The 22,022-nt window shown below is 59.4% G+C and overlaps 3 protein-coding genes across 3 annotated transcripts in view; 2 read left to right on the plus strand and 1 right to left on the minus strand.

Moving 5' to 3' along the window:
- BNIP3 (BCL2 interacting protein 3) overlaps positions 1-10,756 on the minus strand; it is a 200,426-nt gene extending 189,670 nt beyond the window's left edge. The window contains exon 1 of the mRNA XM_050805544.1: positions 10,752-10,756. The gene's annotated coding sequence lies outside the window, so the exon portion shown is untranslated. The remainder of the gene's footprint in view (positions 1-10,751) is intronic.
- JAKMIP3 (Janus kinase and microtubule interacting protein 3) overlaps positions 1-22,022 on the plus strand; it is a 135,819-nt gene that overhangs the window by 101,147 nt on the left and 12,650 nt on the right. The window contains 8 exon segments of the mRNA XM_050805555.1: positions 6,772-6,975; positions 8,275-8,340; positions 13,025-13,066; positions 13,928-14,075; positions 14,078-14,128; positions 14,131-14,172; positions 14,175-14,261; positions 14,264-14,973. Coding sequence (XP_050661512.1) covers positions 6,772-6,975; positions 8,275-8,340; positions 13,025-13,066; positions 13,928-14,075; positions 14,078-14,128; positions 14,131-14,172; positions 14,175-14,261; positions 14,264-14,367 — 744 coding nt within the window. The 3' untranslated portion in view covers positions 14,368-14,973.
- Positions 4,326-22,022, plus strand: part of DPYSL4 (dihydropyrimidinase like 4) — a 50,370-nt gene continuing 32,673 nt past the window's right edge. The window contains exon 1 of the mRNA XM_050805501.1: positions 4,326-4,329. The gene's annotated coding sequence lies outside the window, so the exon portion shown is untranslated. The remainder of the gene's footprint in view (positions 4,330-22,022) is intronic.

Here is a 22,022-nt window from a genome sequence, read left to right on the forward strand (position 1 = left end):
TGTGAGGGGGGGGTTCCTGTGTGCTGGGGGGGCCTCTCCCTGTGTGATGCTGGGGGGGATCTCTCCCTGTGTGATGCTGGGGGATCTCTCCCTGTGTGATGCTGGGGGGAATCTCTCCCTGTGTGATGTTGGGTGGGAATCTCTTCCTGTGTGATGCTCTCTTCCTGTGTGATGCTGGGGGGGATCTCTCCTGTGTTGCTGGGGGGGATGCTGGGGGGGGGTGATGCTGGGGGGAATCTCTCCCTGTGTGATGCTGGGGGGAATCTCTCCCTGTGTGATGCTGGGGGGGGCCTCTCCCTGTGTGATCTCGCCTGTGGGCTGGGGGAATCTCTTCCCTGGGGGGGGTGTGATGCTGGGGGGGGCCTCTCCCTGTGTGATGAGGGGTCTCTCTCCCTGTGTGATGCTGGGGGGCCTCTCCCTGTGTGATGCTGGGGGGGGTCTCTCCCTGTGTGATGCTGGGGGGGCCTCTCTGTGTGTGATCTCCTCTCCCTGTGTGATGTCTCTCCCTGTGTGATGTTGGGGGAATCTCTTCCTGTGTGATGCTGGGGGGGAATCTCTTCCTGTGTGATGCTGGGGGGGGGTCTCTCCCTGTGTGATGGGGGGGGGCTCTCCCTGTGTGATGTTGGGGGGGGAATCTCTCTCCTGTGTGATGCTGGGGGGCCTCTCCCTGTGTGATCTCTCCCTGTGATGTTGGGGGGGGTCTCTCCCTGTGTGATGCTGGGGGGGGGGGATGCTGGGGGGGGTCTCTCCCTGTGTGATGCTGGGGGGGGGGGTGATGCTGGGGGGGGGTCTCTCCCTGTTGTGTGTGATGCTGGGGGGAATCTCTCCCTGTGTGATGCTGGGGGGGTCTCTCCCTGTGTGATGCTGGGGGGGGGGAGTGATCTCTCCTGTGTGATGCTGGGGGGGGCTGGGGGGGGTCTCTCCCTGTGTGATGCTGGGGGGGGTCTCTCCCTGTGTGATGCTGGGGGGGTGTGTGATGCTGGGGGGAATCTCTCCCTGTGTGATGCTGGGGGGGTCTCTCTCCCTGTCTCTCCCTGTGTGATGCTGGGGGGGGTGATGTGTGATGTTGGGGGGCCTCTTCCTATGTGATGCTGGGGGGAATCTCTTCCTGTGTGATGCTGGGGGGAATCTCTTCCTGTGTGATGTTGGGGGGAGTCTCTCCCTGTGTGATGCTGGGGGGGGTCTCTCCCTGTGTGATGCTGGGGGGGTCTCTCCCTGTGTGATGTTGGGGGGGGTCTCTCCCTGTGTGATGCTGGGGGGTCTCTCCCTGTGTGATGCTGGGGGGGAATCTCTTCCTGTGTGATGTTGGGGGGAATCTCTTCCTGTGTGATGTTGGGGGGAGTCTCTCCTGTGTGATGCTGTGTGGGGGGGTCTCTTCCTGTGTGATGCTGGGGGGGGCCTCTCCCTGTGTGATGCTGGGGGGGAATCTCTTCCTGTGTGATGGGAATCTCTCCCTGTGTGATGGGGGGGTCTCTCCCTGTGTGATGCTGGGGGGGAATCTCTCCCTGTGTGATGCTGGGGGGGGTCTCTTCCTGTGTGATGCTGGGGGAATCTCTCCCTGTGTGATGTTGGGTGGGATCTCTTCCTGTGTGATGCTGGGGGGGTCTCTTCCTGTGTGATGAATCTCTCCCTGTGTCTCTTCCTGTGTGATGCTGGGGGGAATCTCTCCTGTGTGATGCTGTGTGGGGGGGGCCTCTCCTGTGTGATGCTGGGGGGGGCCTCTCCCTGTGTGATGCTGGGGGGGATCTCTCCCTGTGTGATGCTGGGGGGGATCTCTCCCTGTGTGATGCTGGGGGGAATCTCTCCCTGTGTGATCTCTCCCTGTGTGATGCTGGGGGGAATCTCTCCCTGGGGGGAATCTCTTCCTGTGTGATGCTGGGGGGAATCTCTCCCTGTGTGATGCTGGGGGGGAATCTCTCCTGTGTGATGCTGGGGGGAATCTCTCCCTGTGTGATGGGGGGGAATCTCTCCCTGTGTGATGCTGGGGGGGAATCTCTCCCTGTGTGATGCTGGGGGGGGAATCTCTCCCTGTGTGATGGGGGGAATCTCTCTCCCTGTGTGATGCTGGGGGGAATCTCTCCCTGTGTGATGCTGGGGGGGCCTCTCCCTGTGTGATGTGGGGGGGAATCTCTTCCTGTGTGATGCTGGGGGGGGAATCTCTTCCCTGTGTGATGCTGGGGGGGGGCCTCTCCCTGTGTGATGCTGGGGGGGGGGCCTCTCCCTGTGTGATGTTGGGGGGGGGGGGCTCTCCCTGTGTGATGCTGGGGGGGGGGGATGCCTCTCCCTGTGTGTGGGGGGGGTCTCTCCCTGTGTGATGGGGGGGGGAATCTCTCCCTGTGTGATGCTGGGGGGGAATCTCTCCCTGTGTGATGCTGGGGGGGGGATCTGTTGGGGGGGGTCTCTCCCTGTGTGATGCTGGGGGGGGGTCTCTCCCTGATGTTGTCTCCCTGTGTGATGCTGGGGGGGGGCCTCTCCCTGTGTGATCTCCCTGTGTGATGTGGGGGGGGTCTCTCCCTGTGTGATGCTGGGGGGGGTCTCTCTCTCTCCCTGTGGGGGGGTGTGATGGGGGGGGGGGTCTCTCCCTGTGTGGGGGGGGTCTGCTGTGTGATGGGGGGGGAATCTCTCCCTGTGATGCTGGGGGTGGTCTCTCCCTGTGTGATGCTGGGGGGGGAATGCTGGGGGGGGTCTCTCCCTGTGATGCTGGGGGGGGTCTCTCCCTGAGTGGGGAAATCTCTCCCTGTGTGATGCTGGGGGGGGTCTCTCCCTGAGTGATGCTGGGGGGGGTCTCTCCCTGTGTGATGCTGGGGGGGGTCTCTCCCTGTGTGATGCTGGGGGGAATCTCTCCCTGTGTGATGCTGGGGGGAAATCTCTCCCTGTGTGATGCTGGGGGGGTCTCTCCCTGTGTGATGCTGGGGGGGGTCTCTCCCTGTGTGATGCTGGGGGGGTCTCTCCCTGTGTGATGTTGGGGGGCCTCTTCCTATGTGGGGGGAATCTCTTCCTGTGTGTGATCTGCTGTGTGATGTTGGGGGGAAGTCTCTCTCTGTGTGATTCCTGTGTGATGTGGGGGGATGGGGGGGGGTCTCTCCCTGTTGATGCTGGGGGGGTCTCTCCCTGTGTGATGCTCTTCCTGTGTGATGTTGGGGGGAATCTCTTCCTGTGTGATGTGGGGGGAGTCTCTTGTGATGGGGGGTGTGATGCTGGGGGGGGTCTCTCCTGTGTGATGCTGGGGGGGGCCTCTCCCTGTGTGATGCTGGGGGGGGTCTCTTCCTGTGTGATGCTGGGTGGGAATCTCTCCCTGTGTGATGCTGGGGGGGGTCTCTCCCTGTGTGATGCTGGGGGGGAATCTCTCCCTGTGTGATGCTGGGGGGGGTCTCTCCCTGTGTGATGCTGGGGAATCTCTCCCTGTGTGATGTTGGGGGGAATCTCTTCCTGTGTGTGGGGGGGTCTCTTCCTGTGTGATGTGATGCTGGGGGGGGAATCTCTTCCTGTGTGATGCTGGGGGGGGAATCTCTCCCTGTGTGATGCCTCTCCCTGTGTGATGCTGGGGGGGCCTCTCCCTGTGTGATGCTGGGGGGGATCTCTCCCTGTGTGATGCTGGGGGGAATCTCTCCCTGTGTGATGCTGGGGAATCTCTCCCTGTGTGATGTTGGGGGAATCTCTTCCTGGATGCTGGGGGGGTCTCTCCCTGTGTGATGCTGATCTCTCCCTGTGTGATGCTGGGGGAATCTCTCCCTGTGTGATGCTGGGGGGGTCTCTCCCTGTGTGATGCTGGGGGGAATCTCTCCCTGTGTGATGCTGGGGGGAATCTCTCCCTGTGTGATGTGGGGGGAATCTCTCCCTGTGTGATGCTGGGGGGGGCCTCTCCCTGTGTGATGCTTGGGGGGGAATCTCTTCCTGTGTGATGCTGGGGGAATCTCTTCCTGTGTGATGCTGGGGGGGGCCTCTCCCTGTGTGTGATGCTCTCTCCCTGTGTGATGCTGGGGGGGGTCTCCCTGTGTGATGCTGGGGGGGTCTCTCCCTGTGTGATGCTGGGGGGGGTCTCTCCCTGTGTGATGCTGTCTCTCCTGTGTGATGTGATGCTGGGGGGGTCTCTCCCTGGTGATGTGGGGGGGGTCTCTCCCTGTGTGATGCTGGGGGGGGTCTCTCCCTGTGTGATGCTGGGGGGGGGTGTCTCTCCCTGTGTGATGCTGGGGGGGAATCTCTCCCTGTGTGATGCTGGGGGGGGTCTCTCCCTGTGTGATGTGGGGGGGGAATCTCTTCCTGTGTGATGCTGGGGGGGGTCTCTCCCTGTGTGATGCTGGGGGGGGTCTCTCCCTGAGTGATGTGGGGGGGGTCTCTCCCTGTGTGATGCTGGGGGGGGTCTCTCCCTGAGTGATGCTGGGGGGGGTCTCTCCCTGTGTGATGCTGGGGGGGGTCTCTCCCTGTGTGATGCTGGGCTGGGGGGGTCTCTCCCTGTGTGATGCTGGGGGGGGTCTCTCCCTGTGTGATGCTGGGGGGGTCTCTCCCTGTGTGATGCTGGGGGGGAAATCTCTCCCTGTGTGATGCTGGGGGGGGGGGGGATGCTGGGGGGGGTCTCTCCCTGTGTGATGCTGGGGGGGTCTCTCCCTGTGTGATGGGGGGGCTGGGCTGGGGAATCTCTTCCTGTGTGATGTTGGGGGGGAATCTCTTCCTGTGTGATGTCTCTTCCTGTGTGATGCTGGGGGGGGTCTCTCCCTGTGTGCTGCCTCTTCCTATGTGCTGTGGGGGGGGGGGCTCTCCCTGTGTGATGCTCTCCCTGTGTGATGTGGGGGGGAATCTCTTCCTGTGTGATGTTGGGGGAATCTCTTCCTGTGTGATGTTGGGGGGAGTCTCTTCCTGTGTGATGCTGGGGGGGGTCTCTTCCTGTGTGATGCTGCCTCTCCCTGTGTGATGCTGGGGGGGGTCTCTTCCTGTGTGATGCTGGGGGGGAATCTCTCCCTGTGTGATGCTGGGGGGGGTCTCTCCCTGTGTGATGCTGGGGGGGAATCTCTCCCTGTGTGATGCTGGGGGGGGTCTCTCTCCTGTGTGTGTGGGGGAATGTGATGCTGGGGGGGGTCTCTTCCTGTGTGATGCTGGGGGGGGGTCTCTTCCTGTGGGGGGGGTCTCTCCCTGTGTGATGCTGGGGGGGGTCTCTCCCTGTGTGATGGGGGGGGAATCTCTCCCTGTGTGATGCTGGGGGGGTCTCTTCCTGTGTGATGTTGGGGCCTCTTCCTGTGTGATGTTGGGGGGGGCCTCTCCCTGTGTGCCTCTTCCTCTGTGATAGGGGGGGGGCCTCTCCCTGTGTGATGCTGGGGGGCCTCTCCCTGTGTGATGCTGGGGGGGGTCTCCCTGTGTGATGCTGGAGGAATCTCTCCCTGTGTGATGCTGGGGGGGGTCTCTTCCTGTGTGATGCTGGGGGGGGGTCTCCCTGTGTGATGCTGGGGGGGGTCTCTTCTTGGGTACTGCTGGTGGGTCCGCTTCCTGTGTGATATTTGGGGGGCCTCTTTCTCCACTTCCAACAGGAAGGCCCCCTCATTTGGGATGCTCCGAGTTTCCTGAGTTCACTGTTGATTTCCTTCCCTTTCCCTGCACACTTGCCTGGTTCTCTCCTGTGTCGTTCACGGTGTGGCTCTCGGTCACTCAGGTGCCCTCAGGTGACCCACAGGCCTGTGAGCACTGAGGTTTTTTTCTGCACTTCCTGCTCTGCTTCTGGGAGACAGTGGAGCAAGGAGGGGAAGAGCTGGTTCCTCCTGGGGCAATGATGGCTCTTTACAGCAGGGGCTGGTGCCGACTTTGCCTCTCTGGACATGGGTGTGGTAGACCGTGGTCTGTGTGGCTGCCAAAGGCAGGGAGGCTCATCCAGGCAGCCCACAGTTCATGTCACCACGGAGGTCCTGGTGAGCACCTCCCACCACCAGGTGCACATGAAGCCACTGTGAGGTTCGTTCCAAGTCAGCAGTCAACCAGGTTTATTTTTAGAAGCTGGAGCTCATCTTAAAGGCACTGAGCTCTTTTCCTCTAAGAAGTGGAGGTTGATGTGCGAGCTGGTTGTGACAGCTGGGGACAGTTTATTTTGTGGCCGTCAAGAACAATAAAGTGTAACTGAGGCCCAAAAGTATTTTTTTTCCATTTCCTAATACTTCTGCTGTCTCTGAAGATGTTACATTTGGTTGGGAAGAAAGCCTCTGTAGTGTGAGAATTTGTTTTTTACAAAGATCGTGTCAATAAAATTTGCCTAAGAAAAGCTTTGAAATATGCAGAGCAAACTGCCAAACCCCAGGAATTTATGAAAAGGTGTGTACTTTGGCTGCTGGGTTATTATGTATTTTGGCTGTGGGGTTATTATGTATTTTGGCTGCTGGTTATAGCACCGGGATCGGGTTACGTGGGTCTATGAATTGGATTTAGGGAGGCAGCAGGTGACCCCACGCTCAGCTCCCTCCCACCTTGCTGTGTCCCCACAGGCCACCTGCAGCCCCTCCACCTCCCACTCAGCTTCCCCACTTCATAGCTCAGTCCTCCCCCACCCTGGGGCTCAGGGTCCTGGCTTCTGCTGGCCTGGTCAGCGTCTCTGCTTCTAGGGTCTTCTCACAGACTGGGGAGGTCCGTGGGGCCCCAGTCCTTCTGCAGAGGCCACAGCACTGGGTTCCTGTCTGTTGCACATCCTCCTGGCCCCGCTCCCAGGCGGAGGGTGGCCTGGCCTCCGTTGCCCTTCCTGAAAGGTTTGTTCTGGGGAGAAGGCAAGGACTAAGGCATCTCCCCTTCCGTCCCCAGCACATCCTGGAGCTGGAAGCCATGCTGTATGACGCCCTGCAGCAGGAGGCCGGGGCCAAGGTGGCTGAGCTGCTGTCGGAGGAGGAGCGCGAGAAGCTCAAGGTGGCCGTGGAGCAGTGGAAACGCCAGGTTATGAGTGAGCTGCGCGAGCGGGATGCCCAGATCCTGCGGGAGCGCATGGAGCTGCTGCAGCTGGCTCAGCAGGTGCATGGCAGGCGGGAGTGGGACTGGGGTAAAGACCTGGCCCCGGGCCTGCACAGAGCCAGGCGGGACGTCCTGTGGCCACATCTCCGACGACTACGCCTCTGTGGCCCCAGCCTCCGGTGGCCACACCCCTCATAACACATATTCTGATGGCTACACCCTGGTAGCCGTGCCCCTAATGGCCATGCCCCCTGATGGCCGTGCCCCCCAATTGTCATGCCTTCCACACACACAGCCTTGGATGGCCACACTTTCTGATGATCGTGCCCTAGAATGGCCATGCCCCCTGTTGGCCACGCCCTCTTGTGGTCACACCCCTGATGGCCATGCCCCTGATGGCCATGCCTGTCAATGGCAGGCACTCGGGCCAGACTGCCTCCCTCACCAGCCTAGTGTCCTGGGCATGTTGCAGAGGCCTCTGGGTGGCAGTTCTCTTTTGGACCCCGGCTACCGTGTCTTTTCCATGACACCGTTTCCTGATGGCAAGGGTGTTCTCTGGGGACAGCAGCCCTGGCGTGCCTTGGCCTCAGGGCACTGTGGGACCTCAGGCCTGTTGGGTCAGTTCTGCTGTAATGGGAGGTGAGGAGCCTTGCAGACTGGACGACCCAGATGTGTAGGACACAGCCCAGCTCCTCCATGAACCAGGTTGGCTGGGAGGCGGCTTTATGGATGTTTTCCTTGTGAAGACCACCCCTAGCGAAGGCTTAATTGAAATTCACATAAACAAGTGCCCTGTGTGCCAGCTGGCCGTGGGCATCGCTGGGCTAATGTTGGACGTGCTCTGCTGGCTCCTCGTTAGCCTCCTGGGCCCCTTTGGCCTCTGGGGGCTCAGGGTGAGGACAGTCACCTGCAGCCCCTTCGTTGCCTCAGAGGGGCTGTGGTTGGAGCTCAGATGCTTGGGGGACCCCAGACACTGGCATCCCCCTCACCAGGAGATTCTGTGCCCAGCTCTCCTGTGACCTTCTGGCGGCCACTTACTCTGCTGCAGTGGCATTTGGGGGGACTGGGAATGCGTTCCTACCGTTTCCCTGGATGTCTGGCGTCGTGCTTTCTGAGTTGAAGTTGCAGGAATCGGACGCATACTGTTCCCACCACAGGGAGCGTGACATGGGGAAGGCCCTCTGCTCTCCTGCTGGAACAACGCAGCAAAGGCTGGTGTCCTCGTCAGGAGCCACAGCCCATGGCCATGCCAGTTGCTCTGCCACCATTTGTTACCAAGGAAATGCATGAAAATCTTGAAGGATTTGGGTTTCCCAAATACTGTGATTGTTGAAGATTTTTTTCCTTTTAACCTTGCAGAGAATTAAAGAGTTAGAAGAAAGAATAGAAGCTCAGAAGAGACAAATAAAAGAACTGGAGGAAAAGGTAAAACAAATGCAGTTTTGGGGTTTTTGCTTGTTAAGATCAAGGGAGAGGGCCACTCCCACTGAGTCACTCGGCTCCAGGCCGCTGGGGCAGCAGACTTAGCTCCCAGCAGCGGCAGGAGGCAGCCACCTGAAGACTGGGTGGAGCTGAGCAGAAAAAGGCTTCAGGGTGGTGGCTGCTGCAAGGGCTCTGGACCGGGAGACAGGAGCCCTGCGGTCTAGGAATGCCCCTGCCAGGGCCCAGCCATGCGACCTCAGAGGAGCCACTCCTCTTGTGGCCTCAGTTTCCCCATCTGGAGCCAACGGCCTCGGGTTCCTCTCATCACGGAAGCCTAGACTGTGTGGAAGCCTTTGATCCCTGCAGGTTCACCTTGCGCTGGTCTAAGAATCAAGTTCCCAGATCAGAAGCACCCATTGAAGTGCAGTTAGGTTGAGGCCACACGCCAGGGCTGGGGAGGGCTGTCTGGCTCTTTCTCAGGGTCCTGGCTCCATGAGGTGTGGGGTCAGGGGTGCTCTGTCCATGCACATAACAGGCTTGGTGCTCCCCAAGTCAGGGTGAGGTGAGCACAGCAGAGTCCCAGCCCTCCCGGGGATGCCTGCAGGTGTTCAGGGCAGGGCTTGTTCTCCCGTGTGGGGCTGGTTCAGTGATGTCTGGGGGTGAGTGTTCACTCCGTTGTGATTGGTCCTGGGGGCCTGGCTCCCCACCCCCAGCCCAGAGTGAGACTTTGTGCTAAGTCTGTGGGGTGGAGCTCCCTGAAGTGACCGACTCCCACTGGGGGCTGAATGAAGTGACCAGTGGCCCCACCTTCAGCCTCGTCCTTCCGGAGAACACAGGAGGCTGGCATTAGGATGCCCCTCTGGTTGGCATGTGCTGGTCCCAGCCTGAGGAAGAGCCCACAGATGCTCTGCACTTGCCAGGAGAGAGCAGGTCCCTCTGGACAGCAGTCACCTTCGAGGGGCCATGTGTCATCCCACATCCCACCCTAGGCCTACCCTGCCCCTCATAGGCAGTGACACCCAAGCCCTTCTGCTGGGCGCTCACTGCCGCCTGTGAGAATCATCATCCTGAAGAACGAGTTACTCAGGGCACAGCCTTTGAGGCCCCAGTGGACACCAGGCCACGTGGGGAAGCATCCACTAGCACACCAGAGCGCCCAGCAATGCCGGAGGGGACACAGTGTTCTTGGGGCTTGAGCCTCAGAGGTCTCTCTCCCAAACCAGATGTCTCCCACCAAACCAAATGTCTCTTCCCCAAACCAAATGTCTCTCCCCAAACCAACTGTCTCCCCCCCAAACCAAATGTCTCTCCCCCAAACTGTCTCCCCACAAACCAAATGTCTCTCCCCCAAACCAAATGTCTCTCCTCCAAACCAACTCTCTCCCCCCCAAACCAACTCTCTCCCCCAAACCAACTGTCTCTCCCCCAAACCAACTGTCTCCCCCCCAAACCAACTGTCTCTCCCCCAAACCAACTCTCTCCCCCCCAAACCAACTCTCTCTCCCCCAAACCAACTCTCTCCCCCAAACCAACTGTCTCCCCCCGAAACCAACTGTCTCTCCCCCAAACCAACTGTCTCCCCCCCAAACCAACTGTCTCCCCCCCAAACCACATGTCTCCCCCCCAAACCAACTGTCTCAAACCAACCCCCCCAAACCAACTGTCTCCCCCCCAAACCAACTCTCTCCCCCCGAAACCAACTCTCTCCCCCCGAAACCAACTCTCTCCCCCAAACCAACTGTCTCCCCCCCAAACCAATTCTCTCCCCCAAACCAACTGTCTCCCCCCCAAACCAACTGTCTCCCCCCCAAACCAAATGTCTCTCCCCCAAACCAACTGTCTCCCCCCAAACCAAATGTCTCTCCCCCAAACCAAATGTCTCTCCTCCAAACCAACTCTCTCCCCCCCAAACCAACTCTCTCCCCTAAACCAACTGTCTCTCCCCCAAACCAACTGTCTCCCCCCCAAACCAACTGTCTCCCCCTCAAACCAACTCTCTCTCCCCCCCAAACCAACTCTCTCTCCCCCAAACCAACTCTCTCTCCCCCAAACCAACTCTCTCCCCCAAACCAACTGTCTCCCCCCGAAACCAACTGTCTCTCCCCCAAACCAACTGTCTCCCCCCCAAACCAACTGTCTCCTCCCCAAACCACATGTCTCCCCCCCAAACCAACTGTCTCCCCCCCAAACCAACTGTCTCCCCCCTAAACCAACTGTCTCCCCCCCAAACCAACTCTCTCCCCCCGAAACCAACTCTCTCCCCCCGAAACCAACTCTCTCCCCCAAACCAACTGTCTCCCCCCCAAACCAACTCTCTCCCCCCCAAACCAACTCTCTCCCCCAAACCAACTGTCTCCCCCCCAAACCAACTCTCTCCCCCCCAAACCAATTCTCTCCCCCAAACCAACTGTCTCCCCCCCAACCAACTGTCTCCCCCCCAAACCAACTGTCTCTCCCCAAACCAACTGTCTCCCCCCCAAACCAACTCTCTTCCCGCCAAACCAACTCTCTCCCCGCCAAACCAACTGTCTCTCCCCCAAACCAACTGTCTCTCCCCCAAACCAACTGTCTCTCCCCCAAACCAACTGTCTCTCCCCCAAACCAACTGTCTCTCCCCCAAACCAACTATCTCTCCCCCAAACCAAATGTCTCCCCCCAAACCAAATGTCTCTCCCCCAAACCAACTGTCTCCCCCCCAAACCAACTGTCTCTCCCCAAACCAACTGTCTCTCCCCCAAACCAACTCTCTCCCCCAAACCAACTGTCTCTCCCCCAAACCAACTGTCTCTCCCCCAAACCAACTCTCTCCCCCAAACCAACTGTCTCTCCCCCAAACCAACTGTCTCTCCCCCAAACCAACTGTCTCCCCCCCAAACCAACTGTCTCTCCCCCAAACCAACTATCTCTCCCCCAAACCAACTATCTCTCCCCCAAACCAAATGTCTCTCCCCCAAACCAACTGTCTCCCCCCCAAACCAACTGTCTCCCCCCAAACCAACTGTCTCTCCCCCAAACCAACTCTCTCCCCCAAACCAACTGTCTCTCCCCCAAACCAACTGTCTCTCCCCCAAACCAACTCTCTCCCCCAAACCAACTCTCTCCCCCCAAACCAACTCTCTCCCCCAAACCAACTCTCTCCCCCCCAAACCAACTCTCTCCCCCAAACCAACTGTCTCTCCCCCAAACCAACTATCTCCCCCCCAAACCAACTCTCTCCCCCCCAAACCAACTCTCTCCCCCCCAAACCAACTCTCTCCCCCAAACCAACTGTCTCCCCCCCAAACCAACTGTCTCTCCCCCAAACCACATGTCTCCCCCCCAAACCAACTGTTTCCCCCCCAAACCAACTGTTTCCCCCCCAAACCAAATGTCTCCCCCCAAACCAAATGTCTCCCCCAAACCAACTGTCCCCCAAACCAAATGTCTCCCCCCAAACCAACTGTCTCTCCCCCAAACCAAATGTCTACCCCCCAAACCAAATGTCTACCCCCCAAACCAACTGTCTCTCCCCCAAACCAAATGTCTCCCCCCCAAACCAAATGTCTCCCCCCCAAACCAACTGTCTCTCCCCCAAACCAACTGTCTCTCCCCCAAACCAAATGTCTCTCCCCCAAACCAAATGTCTCCCCCCAAACCAAATGTCTCCCCCCAAACCAAATGTCTGTTTCATTTTGCATCTTAACCTAAGGACGTTTGTTTGTATTAAATACTAGAAAAATGTGAGGGCTGGGCGTGGTGGCTCATGCCTGTAATTCTAGTAATTTAGGAGGCCTAGATGGGAGGATCGCTTGAGCCCAGGATTTCGAGACCAGCCTGGGCAACAAAGTGAGACCCTGTCTCTAGAAAAAAATTCTTAAAAATAGCTGGGCATGGTGGCATGTGCCTATAATCTCAGTTACTCGGGGGCTGAGGTGGGAGGGTCACCTGAGCCTGGGAGGCTGAGGCTGAGTGAGCCACGATCACATCACTGCACTCCAGACTGGGTGACCGACTGAGATCCTGTCTCCAAACAAAAGAATAGGTCAGGTGTTATTTCTTAAATCTAGGTAAACAGCTCTTCATTTCCAAGCTATGCCCCGCTGCCCGATTTTCCCTCGTGTCCAGATGGGTCTGGCTTCCGACCCCCAGCCCAGAGTGAGGCTGTGTGTGCGTTGTCTACTCAGGGTGCTGGTTGTACTTTGCTGCCTGTGGTGGGACTGAGACCACAGTATTGTCACAGGCCTGCTTTTGTTTGCTGGGCAATTGGAATGTTTTCCAATACAACTTTCACCATTATTATTACCCCGTTGGTGCTCTCGCCGAAAATTCCTGCAGCAGGTCTCAGCAATGGGTTTCACTTCAGGGAGGAGGAGTCCCCGGGAGGCTGGGCTTGTGCTGCTGGGGACACGCTGGGTGTGGGGCCCCTGACCATTGCCCACCACCCGAGTCTGCATGGTGCGGGGGCCCTTAGCGTGTTCCTAGGGGTGGCGGCAGCACCCCTCAGCCCGGGGGATTTGGGCAGCAGCCGTCCCTCGGCCGTCCTAAATGGAGCCCTCTCCTCCCTGCCAACAGCTCTGTCTTCAGTCTGTAATCGCGTGTATTTCTTGCCAGAAGCACTACCAACTCTTTTTTCTCTTTCTTTCCTTCCGTGTCTCCATCCTCCCCTTTCCGTTTCAGTTTTTATTTTTGTTCTTATTTTTCTCCTTAGCTTTCATTCTCTGGTCATAGTCCATCTTGGCACCCTAACGTGGTGAGTATTTCATTGGCAGGGCCCGGCAGGGGTCCCGCTCTGCTTCCCGGAAGACACCTCGGCCCCCTGCCCTGCCGGGGAGCTGCCCCCCCTGCCATTTGATGAACCGGAAGGCGTGACCCAGCATCCCCAAAAGGGTCGTTAGAAAGCCACCCGCGTCCTTCAACACCAGAAGTCCCTCCCTGGGGTCAGGACCGGGGTCTTCCACTGTAGAGGCTGCAAGGTGCTCACCTTTCCTGAGCGGGAAGGAGAGCAGGGTCCATCCCCCCCAACCCAGTGTAGCAGAAACGTGCAGGACCCTCTCTAGGTGGTCTTTCTGCTTCGGTGGCACTAGGCAGCAGTTCCTGGGGACAGACACGGTGGTTCTGTGATTCATCCTCATTCTTTTTTGGGTGCTGCTGAGTACGGGCTTGGGTGGTGCTGGAGATTCAGCCAGGAGGGCTGGATCTCCCTGCCAGGCTGGGGCGGCCTAGGCCAGGGTAGCTGGAGTCTGTGGGTCACGGCTGCTGCTGTTGCTACCATGGCACCCGCCAGCATAAATGTCTGCCTCCTTCCAAACTGGAAGAGGGACAAGTAGGACGTCACATCATCGTTCACCTCGGTCCTCGAGTCCCCACCCTTCATCAGGTCCCGAGAGGAGCTTCCCCTGGGGGCAGGGATCTTCCTCTCCACACAGCCCCTCGTCCCTCACCCCTCAATCTGGCCAAGCAGACACTCCGTGACATCCTCTGCACGCAGCCCCTCGCCCCTCACCCCGGCCGAGCGGAGCCTCCCTGACATCCTCTGCACATAGCCCCTCGCCCCTCACCCCGGCTGAACGGAGCGTCGCTGACTCTGCGCTCTACATTTCTTTTCTTCCAGCCCCACATTGAATCGGACCCTTTTCCTCCAGTGGGACCTGAGAGCAGGGACAAAACGGGACGTCGCGTCTCCATCCTGAAGACCCAGGTGGTCTTGGTCTCTGCACGCCCGTCCCGTGGAGGAAGAGTGAGAAGGGGCAGCATGTGCAGCGCAAGCTGCCGTCCGCGTGGGATGCGCCAGGACTAGAACTGGCTCTGCCGACTCTCGGGGGCTTCTCTGGGAGAGGCCCGGCCTTGGCTGCTGGACCGTGGTCCCTCCTCCTGGACGGCAGTCCCCATCCCAGTTCCAGGGATGTGCAGCATTCCCTGCCAAGCAGGGGTGAGAACTGCTTCTGTGTGAAGCACCAGCCTCGGGTCCTCTCCTCTCTCTTGGTCCTCACAGTAGTTGCCACCAGTGTCTGGAGGAAGATTTTCAGAAACGACAGAGGCGTGGCCCAGTGACAAGATGAAGGCTGTGACTGAGCCGCCTGGATGGTGACCTTCATTCAAGGAGGCTCCCTGGATGGTCCTGGGAGGGCTCCCCAACACCTCAGTGGCCCCTCCAATGCTGCAATGTGTTGCTGGGGTCCTAAACACCTGCTGGCCAACAGACCCCACACCCACCCTCCTTCATCGTCATCTCTGTGGGGACAGACAAGAGCTGTGGCCGCCGTGGGCCATGGGGTGCCCTCAACCCTCTGCCTTCCTACCCAGCCTGAGACAGGAAGGCCGCCAGCTGGGAGCACCACGGGACTGATCCAAGGAAGGCGTGGGGAGTGTGGTGACAGGAGATGGGACGAGGGGGCAGAGCCAGCTGGAACATGGATGCCAGAGGCTGCCTCCGTAGTGCATCTCCAGAAGTCACAGAGGCCCTGAGCGCCCAGAGCCACCTGAGCCACCTGGCCTGGAAGCCCCTGCGCAGGCCAGACCTGCAGGCCATGGACCCCAGCAGGAACCGAAGCCTCACCCCAAGCCTTCGTACACAAGGAGCAGCCCAGGTGAGGGACGGCGGACGCACCTGTGGCTCTACTGGCGCAAGAAGGGAGCCGTGGTCCAAGAAGCTGACAGGTAAGGGCTGCCGTCTGTCCACAGGGACGGCCTTTTCCCTCCCGCCCTGTGTGGTGACCCTGCACAAGCTGACACACGCCCTTCCTGGCCTGCTAATTCTGCTTAGAGGACTCAGCCCCATTTGAGATGAGAATTAAATTTGCTGGCGCCCCTCCCTGCGAGGTGAGCCCCAGCTTCTCCTGCACACCTCTGTGTCCCAGTCTGCACATGTGTGGCTCTGCCACCCCCTCCACTGCTGGCCGTCAAGATCACCTCTCCCGTCACGCATGGGACAGGGCCTGGGGGCTCGTGTGGACTGTGGCCTGAGCTGTTGCTGGGGGCAGGGTCTGCAGACACGGTGCCCCACAGGGCCCTGGCATCTGGCACGGCTGGCCGTCCTCCCACTTGCAGGAAGAGGCTTGCAGAAAAGGGAGAAACCCTGTAGGTGCGTCGAGGCTGCTCTCCAAGTGCACCCCCCTCCACTGCTCCCGTGCACTTCACCGTGAGCACCGTCCCTCACTCGGACCCAGCACCTGAGGTGTCCGCTCTGGGGAGGCGACTCTGGTTGCTCCCAGCAGGGAAGGAGGTCAGGACTGGGCGGGGCGTGCTCCACCTCGGAGCTTTCCTTGCCAGCGGGGTTCCCTACGGGAGAGTTTGAAGATTGGTTGTGTCTGTGGGGCTCTGGGGCAGGGTGAGCTGGTTCTTGGGGAGGCAGTGGCAGCCCCATGGGGGGCCGCCCAGAGAACGCTCCACCTCCCCCACCTCTGACCCACACCTATGGGGTCCAGCCCTACGGGGCTTAGCAGGTGTTCTCCCCACGTGTGGAGATGAGAGATTGTAAGAAATAAAGACAAAGAGATAAAGAGAAAACAGCTGGGCCCAGGGGACCACTACCACCAAGACGTGGAGACCAGTAGTGGCCCTGAGCGGCTGGGTGCACTGATATTTATTGCATACAAGAACAAGGAGGCAGGGTAAGGAGGGTGGATCTTCTAAGTGATTGACAAGGTGAAGCAAGTCACGTGATCACAGGACAGGGGCCCTTCCCTCTTAGGTAGCCGAAGTAGAGAGGGAGAGCAGCATATGTCAGCGTTTTCTTCTCTGCACTTATAAGAAAGATCAAAGACTTTAAGATTTTCACTATGTCTTCTACCGCTGTCCTCTACGAACTTCAAAGAGGAACCAGGAGTACGGGAGGAACATTAAGGTGGACAAGGAGCGTGACCGTTGAAGCACAACACCACAGGGAGGGGTTTAGGCCTCCGGATGACTGCGGGCAGGCCTGGATAATATCCAGCCTTCCACAAGAAGCTGGTGGAGCAGAGTGTTCCCTGACTCCTCCAAGGAAAGGAGACTCCCTTTCGCGGTCTGCTAAGTAACAGGTGCCTTCCCAGACACTGGCGTTACCACTTGACCAAGGAGCCCTCAAGCGGCCCTTACGTGGGCGTGACAGAGGGTTCACCTCTTGCCTTCTAGGTCACTTCTCGCAATGTCCCTTCGGCACCTGACCCTATGCCCGCCGGTTATTCCCAGGTTATATTAGTAATACAACAAAGAGTAATATTAAAAGTCGATGATTAATAATGTTTATAATAATGATTGATAATTGTCCATGATCATCTCTATATCTAATTTGTGTTATGACTATTCTTGTTCTAACTATTTTCTTTATTATACTGAAACAGTTTGTGCCTTCAGTCTCTTGCCTTGGCACCTGGGTAATCCTCCACCCACACAAACCCTGTCCGAGAGCCAGCTGTGTCTCCTGCAGTGGGCAGCGGCTGTGGGCCACAGGCACTGTTGCTCCTGGGAGATGCTCCCTGCATAGAAAATGGGAGGGGGAGGAGGAGGTGCGACCACACCCTCAGCTCAGGATCAGGCAGCAGCTCCGTCTTCACCCTCGATTCAGGAGGGGCAGCGGCTCCGTCTTCACCCTCGATTCAGGAGGGGCAGCAGCTCCGTCTTCACCCTCGATTCAGGAGGGGGCAGTGGCTCCATCTTCACCCTCGATTCAGGAGGGGCAGCGGCTCTATCTTCACCCTCGATTCAGGAGGGGGCAGTGGCTCCGTCTTCACCCTCAACTCAGGAGGGGCAGCGGCGAGGAGGAGGTACGAGGGGGGCAGCGGCTCCATCTTGCAGGTCCCCTGGGGCACGTTCTCCAGGCGCATTGTGGATAAGGCGTTGTCCTTGTGTGGGTCGGGACCTGGGCACCAGGCAGGATCTGGGTCCTGCGTCCCCCAAGTGCACCCAGGCACAGCCTCAGGCCAGAAAGTTCTCTGCAGGGGTTCATTCTAGAAGGAGTGGGAGGTCAACAGCCCCAGCCCTGTCCAAGGACACCCACTGCTTGGCACAGGAGGGCACTACAGGCCCACCAGCCCTCAGGACATGGCTCCCACGTCCCCAGGGACTTCTGCTCCCACAGCAAAAGCTGGAGCTCCAAGCAGGGCGTCTCTAATTGTGCGGCAAGGACAGCGCAGCTAGAGGTCGGGAGCTCCACTGCCTCCAGGGTCCCCGGAGGGTGGTGGGGGGCAGTGAACACCCCACAGCACAGCGACACACACGGTGTGGACATACGCACGACCCCGCGGACGCTTCCCGGCTGCCTCACTTCCACCCCCTGCGGACCAGGCCTCACAGCGGGGGCAGGTGGACCATCCAGGCCATGCTGAGCCCCGAGCAGTTCCCCACGACAGGTCACAGAGAGGACTCCGGGCTAGGAGAAGGGGGCCTGGGGAGCAGGGACCCCCACAGCCGCCCTCGGTGACATCTGGGACGTGGACATGAATGGATGACGTCCCTGGATGAAGCCATTTCCTGGGTACTGGAGCTGGAGGTGACGGAGCTTCTCCTGCTCCCAGCGTGTGCCCGTGGGGTGGTCAGAGTAGACAGGCCACACCGTCATCAGGGAAGGGCAGCTGGCCAGCAATGTGCAGACTGTGCCTCAAGCCCGTGGGCACAGTGGGGACAGAGGTGGGCAGGTGCTTCTCCACCTGGGGGCTGACAAGCTACAGGCACATCGTGGACAAGGCGTCTGTGCGGCTCTGCCCGGAAGACCGCTCTCCTCGGCCACGGGGACAAGGCGTCTGTGTGGCTCCGCCCGGAAGACCACTCTCCTCGGCCAGGCCCGCCAGCCTCCCAGGGTCAGGGAGCGAGCCTCGAACGCTAGGCCCCAAACCGTCGCGTTGCACCAGGCGGAGACCTCAGCCCCAGATGCTCACCCAGGGCTGTCGCCCAACCCTGCAACTACCCCGAGGGGTGGGGAGACCTGTGAGCGGAAACCTGTCCCCGCCCGGAGCGCCGGCAGCAATGCCCTCTTCAGCTTGTTCAGTCGAGGGAGGAGAGGAGAGCGATGCCTTCGCGGGCTCCCTTGGGGGAAGCTACAGAGCGGGGGCATTGGGCTGAGGCCACCAGCCCACAGGGCTCCTCTGAAGTGAGGCGGCTGTCATCCTCCCGGGATCCTCTCCCACCGTGTCTGGTCCGAGCGTGCGGTATCCAGCGTGAGTTCGAAGGGTGTCACGAAAGAGCTACTACCTAAATTTGCAGCCAGCAAGGGGCTTTTGTGCCCTAGTTCCCACTCGCAGCCCTAGACCACCAACCCCACACCCATAGGAAGCAGAGGGCCCTCACCCACAGCCCAGCAGGTGCACTGTGTGCCCTGCTCTATGGGAGAGGAACCGCCACAATGTCTGATCGAGCGTATTTTTGCACAGTAAATGAGACGTGAGATGTTACTGTGCTGTCGCAGTGAGCGTCTCCCTTCTCTCCAATTAGCTTTTTTCCCCAACTTTTTATTTTGAAATAATTTTAGACTTAAAATTGCACAAATTGTATAGAGAGTCCTGTGTGCCCTTCAGCCTGCTTCCCCTGATGTTCCTGTCTTGTCTTGTCTTGTCTTTTTTCTTTGAGATGGAGTCTTGCTCTATCACCAGGCTGGAGTGTGGTGGCACGATCTTGGCTCACCACAACCTCCTCCTCCCGGGTTCAAGCAATTCGCCTGCCTCAGCCTCCCAAGTAGCTGGGATTACAGGCAGGCGCTTGCCAGCACGCCCGGCTAATTTTTGTATTTTTAGTAGAGATGGGGTTTCGCCATGTTGGCCAGGATGGTCTCGAACTCCTGACCTCATGATCTGCCTGCCTCGGCCTCCCAAAGTGCTGGGATTACAGGCGTGAGCCACTGCGTCCAGCCTGTCCCTGTCTTACATAATCATGATACATTTTCAAAACTTTGCCACAACCTGGGTTCTAGTTTCTGGTTTCTGGTTTCTCCAGGTTTCCTCCTGGCAAATGCTCCTTTCTGTTCCAGGATCCCACATTGCATTCACTCATCCTGTCTCGGTAGTGCCTGCCGTCAGTGACAGCTTTTTAGTTCTTCCTCATCACTCTTGGCCTTGATGCTTGGATAAGAACTAGCTGGTTATGTTATAGGTTCCTCAGGAGGATCTGCCTGGCCTGTGGTTCTGTGGAGGTAACGCATCTGGGGGGAATGCCCCAGGAGTGACGGACCCTAAGTACCACACCAGGGTGCCCAAGGTGGGCGTATTTCATCACTGATGCCGTAACCTTGATCACTTGGCTAAGGGGGTGTCTGCCAGGGTCTCCACTGAGGAGCCCTGTGTAATCTGTGCGTGTACTGGGGGAGATTTGCCGAGACTGAAAAGACCACACTTCTCCGTGAACGTTGCCCAGATCTCTGCACCCGTTGGTGGATCTTCCCTGCAGCACTTCTTCCTGTGGGGACGTCCTCTCCCCCTTCCTTCTATTTCATTGGTTAGAATTTTCCTATAGAGAAGACCTGCCCCTTTTCTCCTAGTTGTTTGCCTGTGTATCGCACTGTGTGCATCCGGCCGTTCAGTCTGTCCCTGGGTCATGGCCCAGTGAGGCTGTTAATGTCTCCTCACCCAGATGCTCCCGCAGAGCCTCCAGCACTCCTCCAGGCTGGCGCCCTGCAGAGCACTCTCTTCCTCTCTGTCCATAACTCCTTCCCCAAGGAGCTCTGGCTTCTGTGTTGGAGAGCAGTGTTCAGAAACCAAGGTCTCTGGACCAGGGTGTGCTCGTTGCTACTGAGGTGACAGTATTTCCAGGCCCTCTCAGAGACAGCCTGGAAATACGTGTGCAAACCAACCTGTGCACACCCACATACCTGTGCTTCCCTCCTTCCCTCTCTTCCCTTCCCTCTCTTCCCTTCCCTCTCTCCTTCCCTCTCTCTCCTTGCCCTCTCTCCTTGCCTCTCTCTCTCCTTCCTCCCCTCCTTGCCCTCTCTCTCCTTCCTTCCCTCTCCTCCCTCTCTCTCCTTCCCTCCCTCTCCTTCCCTCTCTTCCCTTCCCTCTCTCTCCTTCCCTCCCTCTCCTTCCCTCCCTCTCCTTCCCTCCCTCTCCTTCCCTCCCTCCTCCTCCCTCCCTTCTCCTCTCCCCTCTCCCTCTCCTCCCTCTCTCCCTCTCCTTCCCTCTCTCCCTCTCCCTCTCCTCCCTCTCCTTCCCTCTCCTCTCCTTCCCTCCTCTCCTTCCCTCCCTCCTCTCTCTCCTTCCCTCCCTCTCTCCTTCCCTCCCTCTCTCCTTCCCCTCTCCCTCTCCTCCCCTCTCCCTCTCCTTCCCTCTCTCCCTCTCCCTCCTCTCTCTTCCCTCTCCTTCCCTCTCCCTCTCCTCTCCCTCTCTCCCTCTCCTCCCTCCCCTCCCTCCTCTCCCTCCTCTCTCTCCCTCTCCTCCCTCCTCCTCCCTCCCCTCTCCCTCTCCTTCCCTCCCTCCCTCTCCTTCCCTCTCTCCCTCTCCTTCCCTCTCTCCCTCTCCTCCCTCTCTCCTCTCTCCCTCTCTCCCTCCCTCTCTCCCTCTCCTTCCCTTCCCTCTCTTCCCTCTCTCTCCTCCTCTCCCTCTCTCCCTCTCCTCCCCCTCCCTCCCTCCTTCTCCTCCCCTCCCTTCCCTCTCTCCTCCCCTCCTCCCCTCTCCTCTCTCCTCTCCCTCTCCCTCCCTCCCTCCTCTCTCTCCCTCCCCTCTCTCTCCTCTCCCTCCCTCCCTCTCCTCCCTCCCTCCCTCCCCCCTCTCCTCCTCTCCCTCCCTCTCCTCCCCCTCTCCTCTCCCTCCCTCCCTCCTCTCCCTCTCCCCTCCCCCTCCCCCCTCCCTTCCCTCTCCTCTCTCCCCACCCTCTCCCCTCCCCTCTCCCTCTCCCTCTCCCTCTCCCCTCCCTCTCTCTCTCCTCTCCCTCTCCCTCCTCTCCCTCCCTCCTCCTCTCCCTCTCTCTCCCTCCCTCCCTCTCCCTTTCCCTCTCCTTCCCTCCCTTCTCCCTCTCCCCCCCTCTCTCCTCCCTCCCTCCTCTCCTCTCCCTCTCCTCCTCTCCCTCCCCTCTCTCCCTCTCCCTCCCCTCTCTCCTCCCTCCCTCTCTCTCCTCCCTCTCTCCCTCTCCCTCTCCTCCCTCCCTCCCTCTCTTCCCTCCTCTCCTCTCCCCTCTCTCCCTCCTCCCCCCTCTCCTCTCCTCCCTCTCCTCCTCCTCCCCCTCTCTCCTCTCCTTCCCTCTCCCCTCTCCCTCTTCCCTCCCTCCTCCCCTTCCCCTCCCTCTCTCTCCTCTCCCTCTCTCCCCTCCCTCCCTCCTCTCTCCTCCCTCCCCCTCTCCTCCTCCTCTCCTTCCCCCTCTCTTCCCCCCTCTCCCCTCTCCTCCTCCCTCTCTCTCCCTCCCTCTCTCTCCTTCCCTCCCCTCTCCCCTCTCTCCTCTCTCCTCCCTCCTCTCTCTCCTCCCTCCCTCTCTCCTTCCCTCTCTCTCTCCCCCTCCCTCCCCCTCTCCTCCCTCCCTCTCTCTCCCTCCCTCCCTCTCTCCTCCTCTCCCTCCTCTCTCTCTCCTTCCCTCCCTCTCTCCTTCCCTCCCTCTCTCCTTCCCTCCCTCTCCCTCCTTCCCTCCCTCTCTCTCCTCCCTCCCTCTCTCTCCTTCCCCCTCCCTCTCTCTCTTCCCCCCTCTCTCTCCTCCCTCCCCCCTCTCCCTCCCTCCCTCCCTCCTCCTCCCTCTCCTCCTCCCTCCTCCTCTCTCCCTCCTCTCCCTCTCCTCTCCCCCTCCTCCCTCCCTCCCTCTCTCCTCCCTCCCCTCCTCTC

The sequence above is a fragment of the Macaca thibetana genome, chromosome 9 (genome assembly GCF_024542745.1).
Source record: "Macaca thibetana thibetana isolate TM-01 chromosome 9, ASM2454274v1, whole genome shotgun sequence".
In the NCBI taxonomy this organism is placed as follows: Eukaryota; Metazoa; Chordata; class Mammalia; order Primates; family Cercopithecidae; genus Macaca; species Macaca thibetana.